Raw genomic sequence first — 23,346 nt, 5'->3', positions numbered from 1 at the left:
AACAGTTCCCTCTGATGTTCGGTTTGAGATTGGAAGGGAGGGAATGCCTCTTCCTCACTTCCCTTTTAAGCTTCGATTACTGTCCTACTCAAACACGTTGACAGAGATTCACAGGGACAGAACTTGTACCAAGGTCGCTGAACACCAATGCATGTCACATAATGGCTCCAATGTGCCGATAAAAATGGAGATATTAGGCCCTATTTTCGCGGCTCAGACTCTTTCTGACCTTGAAATTCGCTTTGCCTGTTCATTTGAGGCTGAAAAAGCCTTCCTGACAAAGATGAAATTGCAAAACAGCAACAGATTCTCACTCCAAAAATGTGTGTGTGTGTGTGTGTGTGTGTGTGTGTGTGTGTGTGTGTCTGTCTCAGCAAGTGACAATACTGAGAGATGTACACCTCCAGAAGATGCAGGGAGGAGCTCTGAGTGTCTCTGCAAAGGTGTGTTTTTGTGTCAGTGTGTGTGCTGCTGTGCACCTGTGCCCAACAATTCGGCTCCGCTCGAGGGATGTGTTCATTTGTCCCCCACTGAGCAGAACTGACAGGGAGTTAAGTTCTCACACTATGAGTTTTCTGAACTCAGTTCACTTCACCATCAGGGAAACGGCTTTTAAAGCTCTCTCTTCTTGCCTCCTCCCACACAGACACCACATTTTGATTAATGCATGTGAATAAGTTAGTGTCCATCCAGTGTTTGTAACTGTACCAAGGGAGCTAATTATTGTTCACTGCACACAAGGTCATTACCCATGTAATTGGCTCAAACAAGGTGGCCTTTTCTCATTTGATCGGTGTTGCCTTGAAGACAAATGTCCAGATTAGATGCAGGTTGAGACATACATTAACTGTAGGTCACCTCGACTGTAATAAACCAAACTCAATTAAGGGAGGAAGCAGGAAAGCTCTGTCTTCGTTTTTGTGTTGCAGGATTGTATTTTTGGTCATTTAATTTACTAATGTTTTCTTTGAGGCCGTTGCCTGGAGCTTTTCCCGCCTGCAGTTGACTAATACCATTTTCACACCAGAATTACCATGTATATGCAGGTTTTCTAAATGAAGGTAAACATGCTAAAGTTAGACGATTGACTCACACTTTCACAAAAAAACTGACAAGTTGACCTTTAATTTTTTTTTTTTCTCGTGCGTCACATTCATCATTACCAACACACCGGAAAACTGAGAACAGTGGGGAGCAGCAGATCGTATACCAAGGACTCCAGGGTGCGACTGCTTTGCTCGCACATGCGCCGCTAAATATTTTCTATCGACGCAGTGGTGCGCCTAAATTTTGCAACTCTGGAAAAAAAGTAGCGAATAAAAACATTTTTGACGAGCAATTACTGGATGTGTAGACAGTTGCCTTAAAACAACTATTGAACATATAATATAATCATAAATATAAACATCATCTGTAGATTACGTTGAAGCGTATAGCAGTATTTCATTAACATTCTGCACATGTGCACATGTCCTGTTATGTGTGCTGTGGTTTCAATAAACAAAAACCTTTATCTGCACCTTTATTTCTGTTAACAATCCCCTACATGATGTAAAGACATTTAATCAGAAAGTATCATTGAGTGCAACACAATTATGTGCTGGTGCTCCTAACCACTGTAAGAATTGCCCTGTATGCCTCATTAGACTACATCCAGGAAACATTCAACTTGTTTTAAAGTCTTCATCAGTAACGTTCTGGATTCGAGTTTTTCTGTTGTTCATCGTTCACCTTGCTTCTTTCTAATCCAGTGAATGCCACTTGTACTCATTACCATGAAAGATAAAAGCCAGGTGTTAGAGGGTGTTTTTTGTCTAGTGTGAAAGGAGGTATAAATACTGCCATCAGCCATGACCAGCGAATTCAGCTATTCATCAGATAGATGAAACAAAATACAAGACAAATTGCTCTGTGTATTGTATGTGCATGTATACCAAACATGCCCTCTGACCCACCCCATGGTTTTACAGCATGCAGTGGAGCACTGTACGTAACGATGTGACTGTCTTTGGTGCTGATTGTAATGTCTGCTTTTTCTTCTCTTATTTCCAGAGTCTGGGCTCGGCTGATCGGAAGGAGAATCAGCGTAAGAAGTGAGTTCCATTCCCTCACCTGCACCATCCTTTATTCCGTCCATGTAGTGTTTGATTTCCTCTCCTTATTTTACTAAAGGACAACATCAAAAGACATGGTCGAGAAGCAATGTCTCTCAGGGACTCTCTTGCCTTGGTGGCAACAGCTCAACTGTTGCTTTGAGTAACTTAACCAGTCTTGTTGTTGCTAACACTAATCTTGAGTCAGATAGGGCATGTGTTTTCCATTAATGCATTCATACTTTACTGACCCCATTAGCTTAGCTGATTATGCCATTCTGGTTAAAGAAGAATATAGGGCAGCTCAATTATTTTTAAGGTGACCCCCTTCCTAAAGAAACTGACTGGATTAATCTGTGTTCAGATGGCAGTGAATATCGGTGTGTATGTGTGTGTCCAAGTCTTACCCATAATCCATTTCACGACAGTAATGCCTCTCAGTAATTCAATTTTTTTTCAGCGCGATCAGAATTGGAGTCTGCATTCATTTGTTACACGGAACAAAAGCAATCACAAGTCACTTTGTGAGAGGAGGGCTGTGTCGTAACTGAAGGTGTGATTGAGTTCACACCGCGGACCCCACTGTGTGAAGACCCTTTTAAACACGAAACCTTTTATCTTCGCCAGTCAGTGCGTTTACATGACACTCAAGAAAACCGAATTACTGGGTTAGTCTGACTATGAACGGATTTTTAAGATGCATGTATACACCTTAGTCTGACTAAAATTGGACCGGATCGGATTTCTCATAGTCGAATTAAAGCACCCAGATTATTTGATTGATAGTCGCATTACTCCTGCATGTATACATTCTATCAGATCAGATTGGATTTTGCGTTCTGCGCAGGCGCGAGATTTTTTCCCCGGGGCCGTGAGCCGGAAGTAGATGGACGGCGACGGCAGTGTCTTTCCGCCGAAATCACCGCAAAAAAGAGCGCCATTGTTCACCTAGTTTGTGTAATTATCATGTACACCACATACGAAGTGTACAAAGATGTAGCTCCGTCTCGCTCTTCGTACACCATCTTTCTTGAATGCCGAGGCAGCTGGTGACGTAAAGAGGTCAGCCAGAGGTGTCTCTGTTACCACTAGTTGAAATGGGTACAGCGCCCCCTAGCGTACCGGGGTATGACACGCTTCGGCCCAATAATCCAATTTTCTCACCGGCATGTATACTCGGACAATTGCAGTTGTCTGGTTGAGTGGCATAGTCGAACTATGGCTGTAATCCGACTAAGCTGTGCATGTAAACGCACTGAATGTCATCATAATAAGATGAAGATTGCTGAAACAACATAATAGCAGGAGAGAATTTTTATTCCCCACTTTCATATGTGATCATTGTTTAGTGCAAAGCTGCTGTTTCATGAGCTGTTGCTATTACATTTGCCCTTTAGTGCTAAATGTCATTAATGCAAACTTAACATACTGTAGACAAACCATTACTGTGAATGTATTCTCTCAGTGGCTCAATAATTACTGTCTTTGCTAATTACACCACATCCTGAATGACACCAAACATTTTAATGGAAAACATGTTGATACATTTTTAATTAAATTCATTTCAACTATTGTGTAAAAGATATGAAAACCTAACCTAACATTTGAGGTGCACTTCAGAGTACCGTCTATTGACAGTGAGCAAATGACAACTGAGATGGGAACTCATATTAAACCAAATTAGCTGTATATTTTAGTTGCCCAGCAACCAAAGCCATGAGCATACAGTACATACCTATCTTCACAATATATTTCTCCCCTGTCTGTTTCTCCTCTCAGCAGTGCAGCCAGCTGGATCTGTGCACCTAGTTTTCTCTGAAAGCTTTGAATTGAAGCTTAAATTTGTGAAACTTTGGTTCGTTTTTTTGGTGAGTACATTGTTGAACCAAAATGGAAAAGCGCTGCTTGAATCTGTTTCAAGCAGGCACCTTAAAAAAATACTTGGCAGGTGATTGGATAAACTGTCAATCTGTCACTATCTATCACAGGCTTCACTTAGAGCATTGAGTAGAGAGAGACGCGTGATCTCCAACAGGAACGCATTTGGGGATCGTAGAGCCTCTCATTAGTTACAAATACTAGCAGGCCAATACTGTAAATCAATCGATCAATAAATAGTTTATGAACTGCCAAACATTGTACTTCTGTCTCTCTGTATTCAAGCATTAAGATTGCCCGCTTAGAACTTCCTGGAGTCTGAAGTCTCTGTGAATCATGTGATGATTGGCTACTCAAGGGCTCTAGCTTCACTGTGACTTCATCCAATCAGAACAACAGTGGGAGGGCACTGCCAGCATAGCCAGTTGGTAAATTAGACTATTACAGAAGCAATTCAGTAAATTCCATTGAGAAAAGCCTTCAGTGCTCTTCTTTGCTCTTCTTTGGCTGAGGAACCAACAATGTTGTTTTCTAGGGAGTTTCACTAACAGCTGCCAGTAGTTCCTCATAGGACGGGTCAGTGTGGTTCCGTCACAAGAACATAGCTTGAGATGGATGCTTGAGATGGATGCTTCTTGATCTGCTGATCTTGCGAATCCAGCTGCCTCGCAAGGTAAATGGTTATCAGCTGCACATTTGAAGGGTTTATGCATAGTTTCATAGCAACAGGGCTTTTCCATCTAATACATGGGGGGGCTGTATGAGTTTGTATGGAGCATGTGTGTGAGATTTGTGTGTGTGTGATATCCCAAGACAAACAAAAAACGGAGAAACGTAATCCAGCTGAATCCAAGAAGATCACTTGTTGACTGAGAGTTTCCCAATGGTGAAAACACGTGATTGTGGTCATTGTCTACATGTGCGGTAGTTCATGCTGAGTGTCTTAGACTGAACTCTCTTTGTGCCATAAGTTGCTGACAGTGGCCCATGAGCTGCATCATGCAGTAGCTGTAATATTACATTTTTTGTCATATCCGATGTGTCTATTGTGCCAGGTGTGTTGGCACAGCGAGCACTTGGTGTGCCAGAGTGGGAGACATCTGTTGCCAGGAGACAAGCAGCTGTATTCATGGCCAGGAGAATCATTATGGAGTGTCGAGTAAAAGAAGGCTTCCGAAACACAGCCTTGAAGAGTGTTTAATATACTCTGCCACATGTATATTTGTGTCGGCGGAAACATGCGAACGAGCATAAATGAAGAGAAGTGTAAATATATGCACACACATACTTGTTTTTCCATCTCAAAATGATCATTAATCGGAGGGACAATGATAACATAAAGGGCATTTCTTACATGTCCTGACAGACAATAGCAGAAGCTAAAGGAATGTACAGGGTATCATTCGTCTGTTCATTTATCCTCTTACTCTCGTCACAAATCTGGCTCAGCATTCTTCCAATGAGATGATAATTTTTACCATTGCAACGTTCTTTTAATGCACCTTAGCAGGTATTCACTGCATCATTTACAAGTGGTTCAGACAGCCTTTGTTAGGCTTACAACCTGGTGTGCTACAAGGTCTTATGTCACAACTACTTTGATATATTTATGCACACCAAACTCAAAGGCCAGACGAAAGATGCAACTGGACACATGTTTGCCGAAATTATTTCTTGGTATCATTTGCTTAATTATTATTATTATTATTTTTTTTGGTGGTGGTTTTGACACTGGTTTATTTGGTCACAGTTTTTTTCATTTAATTTAGACTACATTTTATGCACTTTGTCTTTCGAAGCACCCCTTCCTATTGAAAGCATGCATATATATAAATATATATATATAAATAACCGATTCCAGAATAGAAAGCTTAACTTTCTTTACTCGACTTTTTCTCTTCTAATTATGCTTGGTGCAGACAGTACATACAGGAAGGGATAAATAATAGAAGGACGGTGTGCTGGTGGTGTCTTGGAGGCTGGGGGAAGCTCTGCTTTTTCATGAGGAAGGGGATTTAGGTGCGGATGTCAGGGAAGAGAGAGCTTGATTGGACTAATTTATTCATGGGAGCAGGCCATGTAATTGTTCTCATATGGTGGTGACGTGGGTGTGTGTGTGAGAGAGAGAAAGAGATAGATGAAATAATAAGGTGAGAAAGAAAGGATGTTTGTTTTACGGTTTTTTGTGTTAAGGTAATAAAACCATATTCTAGTTGAGTATAATAGTAAGATAACTGTAAGATAACTGTAGAGATCCTCGTGGTGTTGGACATAAAGGGGTTTCCTTAAGTGAACCTTTAGAGACAGTTTCAACTAGATGAAGTTTTACTTTCCCAGCACGTAAAGGAAAAATATTCCCACCACATTTCTGCAGCCTGCAAGTTAATTACCCAATCCAGTGCTCCCTTTTCTTCTAGTACTGGCATGTAAAGGCGCATTTGCAAAAGGTTATACATCCATCTGTCATTATCAAAATATTCGACATTAACATTTCTCAAACGCTGTTTCAGACATCACATTGCTGTGTCAGACCAAAGGGCAGCGTTATGATCTTTAACTCATAGGCCAATGTGCTACGGCTTATCTACAAACCATAAGTAGATATACATACCTGCCACTTACACTTAGACATTGAAAAATGTCCTTTTTATTGCTAAAAGAAGACTTTATAAAGAGTTATATTAAGAGAGGGAAAAGTAGCAAGTTTTTCCTGCCTCATATCTTTCTATCCCTGCTTTTTGCATCAGTTGGAAATAGGCAGAGCAGACAGTGACATACAGAGAGAAGACCCACCACATTACCCCGTCTCATCCCCCTGAGGGACAATCCAAGGCAAATTCTAGCAAAAAGATAATAAGGACTAAGGGTTCCCGCTGTCTGACCGACGTGAAACACATTCCTTCATTTTTCCAGCCTTTTTTTTTTTCGCCTCATTTTCTTTCCAGGATTTTGAAATCCCAGTGTAAATACATATTGAGCAGTATTTACAATAGTGGTAATGGTGGTAGGAGAGGGAGCTAAGTCAGCGGGCCGGTGGAGTCTGCCGCTTGCTAACTATCTGAGTGTGTGTGAGTATTTGTACAGTTGAGCGTGTGTGCGTGTGTGTGTGTGTGTGTGTGTGCCCGTGCTTGCGTGCACATGTTCTCGTCAGCAAAGGCTGTTTGTAAGCATGCTGTTGATCCAGCGTGTATCTCACAAATATAGCGTACACTTGTATGAATGTTAGCAGCATTTATCCCTCTATCTGTGTGTGTGTGTGTGTGTGTGTGTGTATGTGTGTAAGTGTGTGCGGGGGGATTCTTTGATGTGGCTTGGCTGCAGTGATGTTGGGGTTGTTTGAGAACTTCCCAAGAGCAAGCTGCCAGGCCAGAGAACTGAGCAGGCAGAGACAGTCATTGTTTTGGTAAGGCATCCTGGCCGTAATTGTGTGTGTGTGTGTGTGTGTGTGTGTGTGTGTGTGTGTGTGTGTGTGTGTGTGTGTGTGTGTGTGTGTGTGTGTGTGTCTGTGTGTGTGTCTGTGTGTCTGTGCGTGTGTGTGTGTGAGTGAGAAGGAGAGAGAGCTTAAATTGGAGTGCTTGATTAGCAGGAGTGCACAACCTTTTCCATTCTGCCATTAAATACAACAGCATTCACACATATGTAACAGCCGAACATACAAACACTCAACCACGTTCACTGAGGGAATTCTCAGGGAAAATGTGTTTCTATTATGTTGCACAACAAGCTTGAAGCCTTTACCCAGCCTCTCCCCTCCAGTTTGAAACCACCCATCAAAATGTGATCAGCTTTCCCAAAAACATCTCAGCACTTGGACACTCACAGTCCCCTGGTTTACAACCATTCATACGATTTCAGGATTAAACTGCGTTGGGTATGAACAAGCCAACTCAACATTTCAATCCCAGCGAATTCGAGCTTGCTTTTTTTCTCATCAGGAGTTGTCCTCCACTTAACCTTAAACTATTTTACTAGCACTGCTCAGTCAAAGCCATAATGGTGGCCAACTGAAGCTTCTGCATTTCTAAATTCTCATTACAAGACTCTCCTCCATTTTTAGGACATGACCCATTAAGTTGTAAGAGTCGAGGGAGGATTCACCATCATTCCTTTCTGCCCCTGATCTCAGTAAGGCCGTAGACAATGCAATATTCAGGCATTCCTCATAACCCATCAGGTCTGACATTTCTGCGTTCAGGTCCACGCTGCCAACTAAAAGAAACATGTTTTGTTTTGTTTTGTTAAGTACTTGTTAATGTCGTTCAAACCTCAATAACATTAAATTGGATTCTCCTCCCTAATATAAATGCCAACTCGCATTCAACCAGATCGAGTGGACGGTCACCAAGCCAATATGGATGATGCACGCTGACTCACATAAAATGGACCGCCAGCGCTGGTCTAACCGACGTCACATCTGTCTGTCTGAAAGGCGTATTGTTGGTGTGTCTGTCTGTGTGAATGTGTGTGTTTCCAAGCTCCTGTACCCATCACAAGCTTTCTCCACTAAATGTTTAGTCATAACTCTCTCCCAAACTTAAAGCTGTTAATAGCATCTTCAAGGAAAAGTTAATCCAAAAATGAATATTCAGAGCTTTACAACAAGAACAGAATTGAAGCATTTTCCTAAACAGCTGACAAAGCTGGAGACTTGGTTTAAAACATAAACATAAAAATGAAAAAAGTCAAGCATACCTTGTTTGGTGTAATATCCCAAACTGAATTAAATTAGGTTATTTACAGCCTTGACGGGCACGTGCACCCGCTTCAGACGAGTGCATGCTAACTTGCAATAGCTACAATGAAGACTTTTTTCTTAAAGGTTTAACATGTAAGAAAAATTTATTTGAAAACATAAAAAAATAGCAATATTTGTCAACATAATGTGAAGGAATAACAGTTTTGTGAGTGGTGTTATCACCAATACTCCCCAGGCCACTAGCTGCACGGCCGACTAAGTTAATTAGTTTAGGCCAGCCACAGTTAGCAGCAGTTAGCATTACTCTGGTAATATGCTTCCTTGTAGCTGTTTTGAGGATTAATTTAACAAGTGGCACCTTCAAAAGGGGTGTAAATAATGTCTTTTCAAATGAATGTGGCTGTGTGTTTTTTCTCCAGTTGTTTTTATGTATAGAATGCTACAAAACTGTTTTGTTGTGAAGCTCCACAATTGTTTTCTGGGATACAAAACTTAATCTGACTTTCCATCTGCATTTTGGGGTGAATGTATCCTTTAAACTGTAAACTCACCTGTAAATGAGTTCTTTGAATTATGGAAAAAACGTTGATTTGGAAGGATTATGCTCAACGATCCGTCCACAACATAGACCTTTGGTTCTCACAAGTATGGAAATGCAAGAAACATGCACACGTCCCCTCTCCCTCCTCGAGGTTCCCTTCTCCTTTCCAGCATAAATAATCCCCTCAGTCTGCTGGCTCGACCCTGATTGGAATCTAGACGCCGTGCTCAATTGTGGGTTGATGGGGAAAAGTGGGGTGCCCTGTGCGTGTGTGTGTCTATGTTTAAAGCTGTTTCAAGGCCATAAACATAATACCAGAGGGGTGTCCACCTCCGTAAGGCCAGGCCTCCTAAAACCTCAGTCTAAAACTGAGGCTGGTACACGCATCCACAACCATGGATATGCATAAACGATCCAGGTTTATTCACATAAATGATAGCATATTTACTGCAAATTGCAAAGAGATGTACTCAGATTAGAATACATGAACATTCTCATATTCACTCCTTACTCACTATTTAGCACGTCAGCCAGTGAGCCATGAGTCCTTACAGGTCGGCAGCGTACAGATTCAGGGGGTTAAGATCCAGGCTCCACAAGGTTTTATCAGCTTTTCTGCGACCAGCTGGAGTTTTATATGGAGAATTATGAGATTCTGTGCAGAATTATTCACGGGTTACAGCGTCATGTGATGTTATGTGTTGTGGTGTGACAACTGGGGGACTGTTGTCAGGTTGCTGCAGATTTTTGACAGCAGCGCTAAGTCTTTCAGGTTCAATCAGATAAGTCCAGCTCCCCAGACACTTGAACGTTATTATGTTACTGTATGTCTTTCCTGGATTGTGGCCCACTAATTAAGTCAGCGCCTCTGCTCAACTTGGATTCGGGGAAGCAACTGACATTATCGTGTGCGTGTCTTCGTACCGTAGGTGTGTAGCGTGCTCATGCGTGTCTGCTGCTGTATGTTCAATTGAGCGTTACCACATCTCCCTGATGTGATAGCTATTAAATTACCCCAGATCAGTTTCCTCCAAATCACTTTCACGTTATTATCCCAGCTAACCTAAAGCGAGTGGAAAGAGAAAACCATCTCTGGTGCCGCTTGCTTTGCCCCCTTTCCTCTCAGTGGTATGCTACTTCAGCTACAGCCTCTAATAGTTTGCTGGCTTCCATGCGCTTGTCAGCTCAATTCAAGATTAATTTGACTGCAAATCCATCATCGGTATATCTCACTGTGTTGAGTCAGCCTTATGCCACACATCAAACACAGAGGGGGACACAGAGGGAATGGTATCAAAACCCAACACCACAGGGAGCCAACCAAAGAGAAAAAAAGGCGCTGAATTCATCCCTCATTTTTGTCTCCCCGACAAATTTTGCACCATGTGTGCCAATTCTGTGGGAAAAAAACGAGTGAGAGAAAGCAAAGTAATAAAAGTGAGGCATTTGATAAAACGATGAGTGTGACCCAGAATCGTGCAGATGAAGGGACGGGAGGAAAGGATGGAAATATCTATAGTGGGTGGATGGACAGCGAATGAGGGTGACACAGAGTCCCTTCCTTGGCACGTAGCATTAAGATTAGATCATTAGCACTTGAAGTCGAGGCAGTTATTGTTACGTTTTATTTGTCAAGGCAATGAGCTGGCTGTTAAATGCCTCCCCTCTCCTATGGGTGCCAGAAGAATTACCCTTCTCATCAGCATATGTGCTCTGTTTTGTCTTGTGTTTAGTCACGCGCTGTGTCATTTTGCTGAATTATTTCAGACAACTTGATAGTTGTAAGACACTCAAGCCAGATTCATCAGACTCCAGAGTGTACCAGGTATTATGCAACAGGCGACTGTGATATTGCTTCTCATTTATTGAACCCCGCTGCTACCAACGATTAAACATTACACTCCGAGCAATGCAGATAATGTAATCTTATCAAAACTGAAGGAAAAGCTTGTTAGCCTGAAGAAATATCAGTATGTTTTACTGGTGGGACCGCAGTCCAACTGAAATAAAAGCGGCCTCCACCATGTAGAGAGACGTACACACAGACATGGGTTTGGATGGAGATGGTGAGTGGAAAACAAGGCTTTCTTTGAGCGGATTTTAATTAGCAATGTTCATAGCTTGGCTGCGTTCTTTTATGATTGGACCACTGAAAGCCTTTTTGTTTGCCTAATGAAACACATTGAGGGGTATGTTCCTGAATTAAACCGGGTTTGTTTATATGTGGGTGCGCACGCTAGCAAGCGTGTGTGCTTGCATCCATTTAATTTGCATGTATCTGTTATATGGGAGGGTGCCCACATTCTTTTTGGTGTATTAGAGTTCCATTGGCAGCAATATGAAGCCGTAGCAGGAGACACAGATGAAAGAAATCCTAGCGCTTTGTTTTCCCTCCTTTCCAAAATAGTTGTTTTAGGTAGGCAGCCATTGCCCATAATTGTCGAAACAGGGTCAGGTATTTGTCTGTCCTGCTTATGATTTACTACAGTGTCTGTGCCTTAGTAATCTGAAATGCGATCTGTGGTTAAGGGCAGCCCAACCTCAGACAGACCACGTAGATTGTGTAATGCATAGCTCTCTGCTGGTTCCAGTGGGATCCCTGCAGGAACACATCTCACAAAAGTATGAACTGAAGCTTTGCAGAGCATGCTTGTTTTATTATTTACCAATAATCCAATATGTGAATATAATGTTGATATAATACATAGTACTAAATTAAGGAGATTTTGAGTGACTGAGAATTCTAATTATGGTGATATAAAAATTCAGGTAACGTAATACTGAAATTGTGTTTCTATCACTACTTTCCCAAAGAAATAACTAGTAAATTACTTTTTTATCAAAAAAAAACATACTTATACAATAATTACATTTGCCTACAGTGTAAATAAGCTTCTCCCTGCAGTTCACTGTTAAACGTCTTTCATCTGTGGTGGTTTTTTCCAGAATTCCACGCAGTCTTAACTCAGCTCTCAAATAGCGGTGGGTTACTGTGGCTATGAGCAGGGGTCAAAGTGCGCAGTCGATAGCTTTGTGTACTGTGAGCAAGAACAATCAGTTCTTTCGCAGAATTTGTTCTGCACATGAATACCTCTGCACAGTTAATTGCTGCCATGGCAACAGAACAGAGAGGGAAAGTGACATTAGGTGAGTTGTTTGCAAGAAAGCGATCCGTCCTGGTGACAGTGTGAACGTGTGTGTGAGGGCCTGAGGTGTGTATGTGAGCGCGGGTCAACATTTTCTCCGTATCGCCGCACAAGCCATTCAGAGCTGACAAAAGCACTCTTGTGCTGCAGGATTGGGGAAAGTTACTAATGCTGGCAAGATCATAATCTAAGTCACATTGCACAGAGTCAGCGGTGGGCTTTCACATTGGAGGGATATATTAGGAGCAGTCATCATATCTTGTAGTCACTTGGGCAAGGGGGACAAGAGATTTTATTAGAAATTAAATTAAATATGAATTTCACAAAGGGCTGAAATTGGTATTTTATGAATGATTAGTAAATGTAAAAATATACTTTCCAGTTTTGTTTTCTTCCAAGTGGTTATCATCATAATAAGAAATAGCCCAATTCAGCTCTCTGAGGTTGTATTTGGGTATTTAGGCTAAATGCCTGCTACTGTGCTCCCAATGGCAAACATGCTGATGATAACTAGGGAAATGTTTACCATGTATACCGTCTTAGTTTATAGTGTTGGCGTGTATGGTAAGTATTTGGTAAACTAATTTTAATGTTTAAGTGCAGGGCTGCCCAAAGGGGGGCCTTCAGGCCAAAGCTGGTCAGCAATAAGGTTTGATTTGGCCGACCAGATGCTTCCAGCCAAAATGAAATACATAAATAAATACATCTTAATTTTTAGATATGCATAAGAAATGACTGTTTATGCTGGGCTTTTATTCTTTTTGAGGAGATATGCCCTTTAAATTTGATTTTCATAATTTGAGTAAGCGCTGTCAAAATGTTGTTGTTCTTAAAGCAACATTATGTAACTTTTTACCTTAAAAAAACAGCTCCAAAATCATTTTGGACCTCTGCCCCTTATCTTGTTGTTGCACTATGTAACTTCACTGAGAGGGTGGCATCACAGTTACAGTCGTGTTTATTTCATGTACTCATGTACTTGGATTTTATTCATAGTAAGCGCCTATATTACATCTGACAAATTGTTTCAGATCTGGGGTTTGTCGTTACGACAGTGGTGTTACACTCAGAAACTTTGGGGGGCGCCAAATCGCACAAAATGGGAAAATTGGAATCATTGGACAATTTTGCATGTTTACAATACAATACAATGGGTATTTACTTTTGGCCTGTGGCCCTCCATTAGGTTAAAATTTTGGCCCTTGAATGGAAAAAGTTAGGGCACCCTAAATGTGTTCTGCCAAAATTCATGGTGTCCACCCAGTAGTTGTTGAAACAATTTACAACTTCCTGGAACTTAGAATGTATGTTTAAAATGTTATGCCAATCCAGATTCCAGACATTAACCTGGATTAGTGATTATCACCAAGTCATCAGGACTTTCTAGAGCTGCACTGTAAAGCACTTGTAGCTACTGACAAAAAAAGTAATGTCTGAAGTATCCCCAGTAAAATAGAAATTTTTTTAAGATATCTTCCTCTGCAGAGCTGCTGTCAGTTTGCTGCACATGCTGTGCAGCTTTGCTCAGTGGGGGATCTGCATCCATTCTTCATGTGCAGTAAAATGATTTGATATAACATCCTTTGTGTTTAGTGAGAACAGGGCAAAGCGGCTGATGTGTGAGATGGGAAATGACAAGGGACGGGCACATACAGATGTGCTTACATTGCCTCAATAGGTTTAAAGGATTTTTCCTCTAAGAGGACAGGACAGTCTGGCAGGTGCCAAAGGACTGGCTGGCTGTGCATAGGATCACATGACTGCAAGGTCAGATAATCTTTAGTGATTTGACTTGATGCATCCTCCACTAGCTTTCGGTTCCATAAGGAAAAACTATCAATCAAATGACTAACTTCAACAGCAATCAACACCTTTAAAATGAAAGAGAAAATAATTCCCATAAGGGGATAATCGACCGGGATATCCTGCGCAGGCCTTCAAGGGGATTGCATCATCGTAGTGCGCCTGCTGTGATGATGTTATCAGGGACAGCTGCATGGGGCGGAGCCAGGGTCGAGGCTCTCAGGGAGCCAAGAGGCAGTTGCCAGCAGATCCCCTCCACAGAAACCCACCTGCTTCGCATGTCCATTTTGCCTCTAAACCCCTCAAAGGGATTCCCTGAGTCCTCTTCTATGTCCACTGGCCCCCACGTCTTTGAAGTCATGATCCTGTGTGTTTTCATGGCATTGAAGTTATTATCCTATGGTTGTATCGTGTCATCCGTTTGATCCAGAAGTTTGTTTGAAGTTTTACAGGGAACTCTTAATGTAACTATTGGTCACAGGCCAAACATATTAGATCTATATTAACCAAGGCAATTATTATCAACCAACGATGACCCAAACTATCACTCCTAAGGTCCGTTTATGAATCAGAATTTCTGAGACCAGCAAATCTATCTACATCTACAGTTTACGTAAAGGGATATTAGCATCAATGTTTGGCAGTAGCTGACAGGCACACGGCATTGCTACTAATTTAATTAAAATCCCTTGAAGAAGAAGAAGCCCAGCCTAACTTAATACCATCAATTAGGGGTTGCTCTGCCATCTGACTAAAATCCCACACCCCATCTGTGTGATTCATACAGGAAAATATGCCTCTTTGTCTTCGAGGTCAACCAACTCTTTGGAGAAGCTGGCGGAGGGTCAGGAAACAGTAGTTGAGGGTGTAGGAGTGGGAACGAAGGCAGTAAGGCTTGGGGGTTGTTCTGCTAGATAAGCCATAGCATGAGGTCATTTTGAATGAGAACTTGTGTATTTTCAGCTCAGCTTATGGCAACGTCTTTATAGTGAAACAGCTGCTCTCAAGAAAAAGAAGAAGAATCTGTTGTAGAGCATGAGATAATATTTTCAGGGTTTTTATTACTATGAAGAGGAAATGCTTCCCAATTTCCAATAGAGAAGCTTTTCTTAGAAGTATTTTGTATGATTATATTGTAGGTTTATTTCTAGTTTGTGATCCAGATGCTTTGATTTATTGCCAACTATCAATCTGTAAAGGATTTATTGAATGTCAAAAGGCACTCTTCATTTGTCTTCCTGTTTGGTGATCAGACAATGTTGATTGATGATGCCTGTCAAGGATGTGGATTGTGCCTGTTTTTAGAGATGGATGTAATAAAACTTTGGCAATGAGGCTTTCTTATTTATTTTTATACCAGCTTAAAAAACAAAGCCTGGTTGGCATTGATCTGTTACTTTAAAATTGTTTGACTTCCATTTCCAAAGTCAAAGCAGTCTTTCATTTACACCTATGGGAACATTTACAAGACCATGATTCATCAAAGGTCTTGATCCAATGGGTCTTTTTGTGTAAACATTCTCTTAGATCTGATCAGTCGCTCATATAAGCATGACATTTGACAGGACACTCAGACCTTTTGTCCTTTTTGTGAAGTAGAGCAGTCTCTAAGACAGGAACATCTGAATAACTCATTCGTAGTCCTGTCAGACCTCTGCATCAGGATGCCAAAATATGAGCATGTGACATTATGCCAATTTGGCAATTGAATTAAGTGCAACTGGACGCATTACCACACTGTCATTCATCCATGTCACTGTTCAGTAATCAAAGTAACTGCACAACCTATTGTGTGTGATTTCATCAATCCTGTTTTTATCAAAGCCTTATGTGAGCTGTTATTTCTGCAACATCTCACAGAAAAGGACAGTGGGTTTTGTATTTGAGTGACAGGGTGCACCCCAGTAGTCTATGCTCCCCTCAATCCAACCATCCCTGCAGTTAGTCTCCAACTGTGTTCACCATGGAGACTAAAACGCTTTTTGGCTCATGTTGAGAGGAGAGCCATGTATGTGTGCGAGTACGTATGAGTCAGTATTAGGAATGTTTTATCATTTCATTATGAAATGGAAACAGCATGTGTGTGAGATTAGGTGAGTGAAGATGACAATGCTTGGGCATCATTTTATGCAATCGTCTGTCATTTAATTAGAACAAAAATGTTCACGGCAAGGCCTGTAGAAAATTCCTTTTATTATGTTTTTCAGTTCTTTAAAGCAGCCGCAAGAAAATATAATGTGTTTATTCTAGCGGCCCCTATGGACAAAAGTGGTAGTGTTCCCACCACTTACTGTCAGACAGATCTTGATCTGGCTAGCACATGTGTTTCCTTTGTAAGCATGTGAAAGAAAGACACAAGCTTTCTTTTTTAAACACAGCTTTTTGCAGGATGCATAGCGATGGCGTTATGTATCTATTTTTTGGCTATGTAAGATTATTAACTTTAATACGACAATGGCGAAACAAAGTAAACATTTGAGAGCCTTCATGTAAGTCAACAGCTAACAGATTTGGTTTGCTTGGTAATATTACGGATGCCCTAAAAACAAATGCATCAAACGTATTATTTCCTCAGTTTTTCTGAGATGACGAGATCATTTTCTTGAGATCTGAAAAAAAAAAAAACATTGTTTATCTCATATTACGAGCTAACAAATGTTCTTTCCCCAAGATAACTAGGTCAGTTATCATGAGAAAATGACTTGCATTTTTACCCTTATAATGTGTAATGTGTACTTATCTCAGGCAAACACCTGTGATAATGACATAAATAACTTCTGATCTTGAAAAAATAAGCAATATGCAACTTGTTATCATGAGAAAATGGAGGAAATTATATGACCCACAGCCATTTCGGGCTTCCATAATTAAAGTCATTTTGGTGAGAAAATTAAAGTTATCAATGTTCCCTCATAATGTTATGTCTGTATGATACTAAGCCAACAGTAGGATACAGTCTGGTAAGGCAACATGTAATGTTTTGTTATAAATCAGTTGCTGTCTGACAATACAGGAATATCCGCTGCGGTACCACTAGACTACAGAGCAGCTTCTCTCCTCAGGCTCCTCAGTCAACCTTAGCAATCTGTCACAGAGGATAGTTTTAACTTTGGGAATCTGACCCAGAGGCAGTCACCATGAATAACTACATAGAATAGCTACTCTTCTGGCTGATGGTCTTGTTTGCTAGATCATGCAGAGGCCTCAGTATTAAATTGAAATCAGTTAGAAAAACCTTGTGGTATGTTTAACTTACCTTAATGTTATCCACAGATATTCCCTTTGGCTACATTTATTTTTTTTTTAAAATGAAAAAAACTTTGATAATAAGTCTTGAGAATCTTAACATCACATACTCTTCTGTGCTCCGGCAATGTGCCTTTGTGAGCTTGGCTCGTTGATAGAGAATATTATTGCATTTTGATTAGTCCCCACTGTTACCACAGCAATATTGCAGTGCTGAGTCTCATCAAATGTATCCCGGGCTGGAAAGGAAGAAATATTACATTTCCTGTTTTTAATTTTGAGCGAAAAGTTGAACTGGGACATTGGCAGCCCAGTAGAGGAGATTAAAATGTGTGTGACTTCACGTTTTTTTTTATGTGAAAAAGATTTGGAGAAAATTAGGCAGGAAGTATGCGGCTTTCCCTGAAACCTAATGTTTCCTCTGGGAACTGCAGCATTGTTACGCTGTTTATCAACTTCATGGGCTACATTTCCACTGAGTATTGTGATTTCTGCAAAACTGAGTTTGGTTTTAGGCATAAGAGAAAAACATTTGTGTTCTCTGGCAATATTTAACCCTGGCTGGATATTTTAACTTTTTGGTGCAGAGAATTTCTAATGCGCTGGAGGTGATAAACCCGCAGTACAAATACCGGTCCCAGTGATCTCATATTACAAATTATTCATGTATTTATTTATATATTAAGAGTGGATGTTAACTACTTTTGAACTCCTTCCTAAGAATGTAACATGTATGACAAGGAGATATTGTGCAAGACAGAAAGTTTCTTGAAAATTGCTTAAGCTACATGTGTAAACCAATAAGGAGAGTCTCATTCTGATCCATTTATTCTTGCTCTTTCTCCAAGGTCAGAGTCCGGGATCTCAAAATTTACCCATCGTCTATCCCTCAAAGAACGTGTGCCGAAAGCAGAGAAGACCTCCGCAGACAGACCTCCATCCTACAGGAGACGATCTCTTAGTGTGGACTGGTAAGACCAAAGACCGTCTCTAAATCTACTTAATCTCAATCTGTCATGATCCCTATAAATTCAAGGTAGTGTGAGTGTACCTGACCTTCATTACTTCCTCAAGATAATGACAGGAAGCAGTGAAATACTCAGAGCTGAGACCCCTCTATATGGCTTTTAGGTTCTGAAATTGATATTACTGAACTGGTATCAGGATTTTGAAAAGGAGAATGATAACAGTTGCAATCCAAAACATAATGGCTAACAAGACAGTGACGACTGCAGCTGAGCTTTGCTATGAAGTGTCTGTGTACAAAGTCAAGGCTGAGGTCTATGAGGACTGGGGCCGGTGTTTGGGGTGGGTGCAGAGAGTGGGCGGAGTGGTGATAGGGTCCTGCTCTGTCTCTGCGTCTGGGTTTCGTTGAGGAGCGCCAAGCAGCTCCAGTGGCGCCGGCTCATCTTGCTCTTGTAAAGCTCCAGTCCTCAGGCAGCCGATGAAAGGAGTTTGAAAGCTTTCCATCACGAGGCTGCCTTCCCGTCCCCACCCATGGGACTCCTTCCCAGTCTCTCCCTCTTGTTGCCTGGCCTCCACTCGTTTATCTACCCATCCATCCTGTCGTCCGTCCATCTGGCATCCCCCCTGAGCTTCCTGCTATGTGTTCTTGGCTCTTCCTCTCTGCTTTTCTCACCATTGGGAAAATAGCCCCCGGGTTAAAGCGGATCTAACACTTCCTTTGCACTTAATTTTGTCAAGTAAAAAGTGTCCAAACGGTCACGGGTCTAAACAGTTTCCAGGTTTCTAATTGCTGTGTGGGGACTACAGTAGCTATTCAGTAGAGTCACTAAGCGGTTTGCGGAGTTACAGGTGTGGGATTCTCTGAGGTCCTATCGAATCATGCTAGGGCCCGGTGTGAGGTCTTATGAGGTCTTTTGTCGGCCTTACGAGACCTACTGTGTGGTCTCGGACTGATGTTGCGATGTGTGGTCCGCCAGCAGAAATGTGGTGTTAAGTGTATGTGCGTTGGAGTGCGTGTTCAGTGTGAGGTCCTTTACTTTAACTGCTCCGTGTTTTTCTCCCATGTTGCTGGAGAGGGGACCTGGCCTTTAAAGTTCAGGCCCTGATTGATGTAGTCTGGTTTTAATGAAACACAGTGGGTAGATTGGACATGCTCATTTACGAGAGGGATGAGGGGGGCTTGGCTACAGCTGGATTCTGACTTTCTCCGGGGCGAGCCACCGTTACAGGAGTGTGACTAGCCTTTTGTGACATAATAAACAAGGGACCCCAGGAGGAGAGAATGGAGGTTGAGGGCTGAGTCATGTTACTGGGAGGTGAAACAAGGTCGGTACAGCTCCTGACAAGACCGGCACAGCTCCTGGAATGCATAGTCATCAACGCGGTCAGAAGGAAAGCATGTGTGCTAGTTGCATCTATCTTAGTCAGTTGCATTTTTGGAATTGTTCAACATTTATAGCACTTCCTGTAGTCTGTCTAAGCAATCTGTCGTATTATGGTGTTCACTCAGGGCCAGCTCAGTGCACAGGTAAAATTTGGAGAGCTCAGTAGCCATGAACCATAATTCTCTGAAAGCTATAAAATTTTTACTTAGCTGGTTAGACTGCACGACTTTTAGATTCTTCAGATAGCTGCACTGCTCAAGGTTTAATGGTTTTAACAGCAGGTGAGCCGCGTGTGGAAGCAGCATGTTTCAAATCCAACGTGCATCGACCGGCATCGCAACAACCAGGTGCACTTCCAAGCTTGTACAAAACAACGGCATAAGTACGCCTTCATCTAATAGGAGAGGTTGAATCACAATCAGTGCGTTTACAGGAGGGATGTAATGCCAGAGAGCGTCTTTCTGCCTACAAAGCATGTGTGATTGACAGTAGACGGGAGGGGAAGGGCGAGGGCTGATTTTCACTTTGTTAATTGATAGTGGATAGTGTTGTATAGGTTGAAAATATAGAAGCCTATAAAATGCTGATTGGGCGGTTGTTAATATACCTGAGTGGACCACCAAAGTAAAATATATGTGTGGGAAACACTGTGGATGTCCGCAAGAAACAAGTTGTTTGTGCCTTGATTTGCAGTGAAAATACAAGGATTGGTTTGTGGCTACTGCTCCAGTGCTCAGGTATCTTCCTCCTTGACCAGCTTATTGGCTGTAGCTCATCAACAAGACCAGATATTTAGCCTGCTTGATGTATTTGGGGCATCTGTGAGTCGTTAGTTAGCTTTTGGATCACGTCTTTTAACAATTCTGTCAATGCAATGGAGCTCTGATTTGTGAGCGCTGAACAATCTCAGATTTGCTTCTGATCTGGGGTTTTTGTCAGCGATCTCTAAAAACTGTCAGCAAGTGGAAACTCTGGGCTATAATCTCATAGTGTGAATTCTGAGGCTGTAAAATGCTCAAAGAAAGCACTAGAATGCATTTGCCTGCAATGAATGTGAACTGCGGAAATGTACTTTCATCCACCAACTTTAGATTAAGGTTTAATTATGTTTATCTACGTGCTGCCCCCCCTCCTTTCTCTCTTTAAATCAAAACTTTTAAGAGTAGAGTGACACAAGGATTGTATTAAATACCAGTCTGGAAACCTTCCAGCAGCCCTCTGCAGTAAAACAGTCTCAGGTGGCTTAACACTTTACTATCTATTTAGTGGACCATTGCCGTTTATGTCGATTCTAGTCAGATACCCAAACAAACTGCGACTATTAAGGGAATTCTGAGCCAAGGCAGCCCATATACAGGCTTGAAACAGGAGCTGTTTTGTAGCTTTATCAAAGTCTGTAAGAGCTGGCAGGGCCTTGGGAAAATGCGATAATAAAAGATAATGGCAGTGTTATTGTTATTGGTAATCATAGTAAATGGGCTCTAGGGTAGGGGTGAAGAGAAGGGGGGGCAGGGAGTGTTAAAGGGAAAATAAGAGGGTATCTGCTGCCTGTTAAGATTGCTGAAAAAAGTATTGACATTTTATTTTTTTTCCTGGAAACCATTTGAATTAATAATTACAGTGCACATCTGTGACATCACTGGGTAAAAATTGTGGCCTTGTGAGATTTCTGTTGAATCAGAATTCATTATGACTGCTGGTTCTCTAAAAGCCACTTGAGAATTTGCCTCAGTCTGCCGCTGTATGTCACTAAGAGAAGTCATTCCATTCTGAGAACTTCAATATCTAAACTTATACACTCAGCCTCACATAGATCCCACTGGTGTATATATTTGCTGCCTTGTTTCCTGTGCATGACGTGGACACAATATTGGGGCCGTAAAGGGACATCAGTACTGTTCCAGCATAGGGCCAGTAAATAAGTCTTTATTTCCATATCCTCTCATGGTGACAGAGCTCCAGGCCTTTGCCAAAACCCTGGAGTACAATGGAGAGGCAGCCACGTATGTCAGCCAAGCAGTTTTTATTTCCCATAGCAGTTCCCCCGCAGTACGCCTGGAGAGGAAACTCTATACATAAGCACTTAAACATCAACGTGTTATGTACCATCCAGCATTCAAACTTCATTAATAAAAGTTGAAATTTGAAAGAGAGCAGCAGTGAGCGTTTGATTGTGATGTGTGTGGTTATGCAGCTCTCACTGGAGGGTTTAAATCCTCTCCATCCTCAGCCCTGCAAGGCCCCCGCGCTCTGCCTGGTGCCACCCTGTCTTCAGGGATAAAACGGAGCTGACAGCACTCTTTGGATGACATCTCAACTTCGATGTCGGTAGAGGAATCCAGCCGCCCCTTCCCGTAGTCGATATATTAACACACGCCCAGACAGACACACGCACACACACATACAGTGGAATAAACTCATGTCTGCATGTCTGATTTTCTCCTTATTATTCATGCTCACACACATACATGAGCAAACACACATTGTAATAGTTAGCATTGTGTTAAGTTGGGTGTGTGAGGGGGAGAAGGGGCTACCGAGTGCTAATCCTGATGAAATGTGCACAAAGGGAGTAAAAAAAAAAAGAACATAGAGAAAATCACCAAAGTCTTGGTGGAAAAAGACGGGCCATGCTCAAGAGGCCCGGGTGTAAAGTGGTTTTGGACAGTGTGCCACTCGCCTCATTTGGTTCTAATTTTATTTAATATTACCCCAGTCTTTCTTTTCATCCTCTCTTTAGATTTTTTTCTCCTTTCTTCTGTGGCTGAGAGCTGTCAGTTCAAACGAGACGTACAAATGAGGAGGTTATAGATCCCTATAATTTCTCTCTTTAGAAATACCGATCAGAACAGAACGTTAAAGATCACTACAGAGCGAGACTGATTTGCACTTGTGCTGGAATGTCTGACATTTTATGTCTTCTTTGCGGCTGCTTTAAAATGATATTCTTAGAATATATTAACCACTGAAAAGCTTTGACACACTTAAAAGTGCAGAACACTGTGTCAGAAGCAGATCAAGATAATAAAGTAGATGCTATATTAGGCTGGAAACTCAGTTATTGTTTTTCATTCAGAGTTTCAGCTGAAAATACATCAGAAATAGGGTAGTCATAAATACAAAGTTATTAGAAATCACAATGTAATAACTATCAATCGCACTAGGTTCAGAAAATTAGTTATTGTGCAGGTGAAAATATAAACCCTTGTTTTTGCCATCTTTTTTTTGCAGAGAATATTCCTCAAGTTCCCATGAAGTCAAAATCAGTGTTTCAGAGTTTTTATCACAACAATGTTTTTATCTGGCTTGATACCTCACATACACAATAGTATCAGGCCCAACAATGGCAAAAAAAAAATTTTGTATTCCTAATGGTATTTTAGAGTTAGTAATTTCCTGGGAAATGACAACAAAGTTTGTTGATGACTCATCGTGGACTGGTGGGCGTATGCAGCCCCATATATAAGGACTCTAACCTTCATAACTGTTTCCTGATTTGGGAGAAACTGAATCACATCTTAGAGAGGAAATATTTTCTCGGTGTCCCTCTGCTGTCCTCTGACTGCTCTGCCTCAACTCTGGATAGATAGCT

The 23,346-nt window shown here is 41.5% G+C and overlaps 1 protein-coding gene across 5 annotated transcripts in view; it reads left to right on the top strand.

The window, feature by feature from the left end:
• The window catches only part of ankfn1b (ankyrin repeat and fibronectin type III domain containing 1b), a 141,970-nt gene that overhangs the window by 86,495 nt on the left and 32,129 nt on the right, over positions 1-23,346 (top strand). For all 5 annotated transcript variants that reach the window (XM_030400130.1, XM_030400132.1, XM_030400131.1 and 2 more), the window contains 2 exons: positions 2,053-2,093; positions 18,252-18,374. In XM_030400130.1, coding sequence (XP_030255990.1) covers positions 2,053-2,093; positions 18,252-18,374 — 164 coding nt within the window. The remainder of the gene's footprint in view (positions 1-2,052; positions 2,094-18,251; positions 18,375-23,346) is intronic.

The sequence above is a fragment of the Sparus aurata genome, chromosome 20 (assembly GCF_900880675.1).
Source record: "Sparus aurata chromosome 20, fSpaAur1.1, whole genome shotgun sequence".
Classification (NCBI taxonomy): Eukaryota; Metazoa; Chordata; class Actinopteri; order Spariformes; family Sparidae; genus Sparus; species Sparus aurata.
The sequence above is the reverse complement of the archived record's forward strand: the minus strand, read 5'-3'. Positions and strand labels throughout refer to the sequence as shown.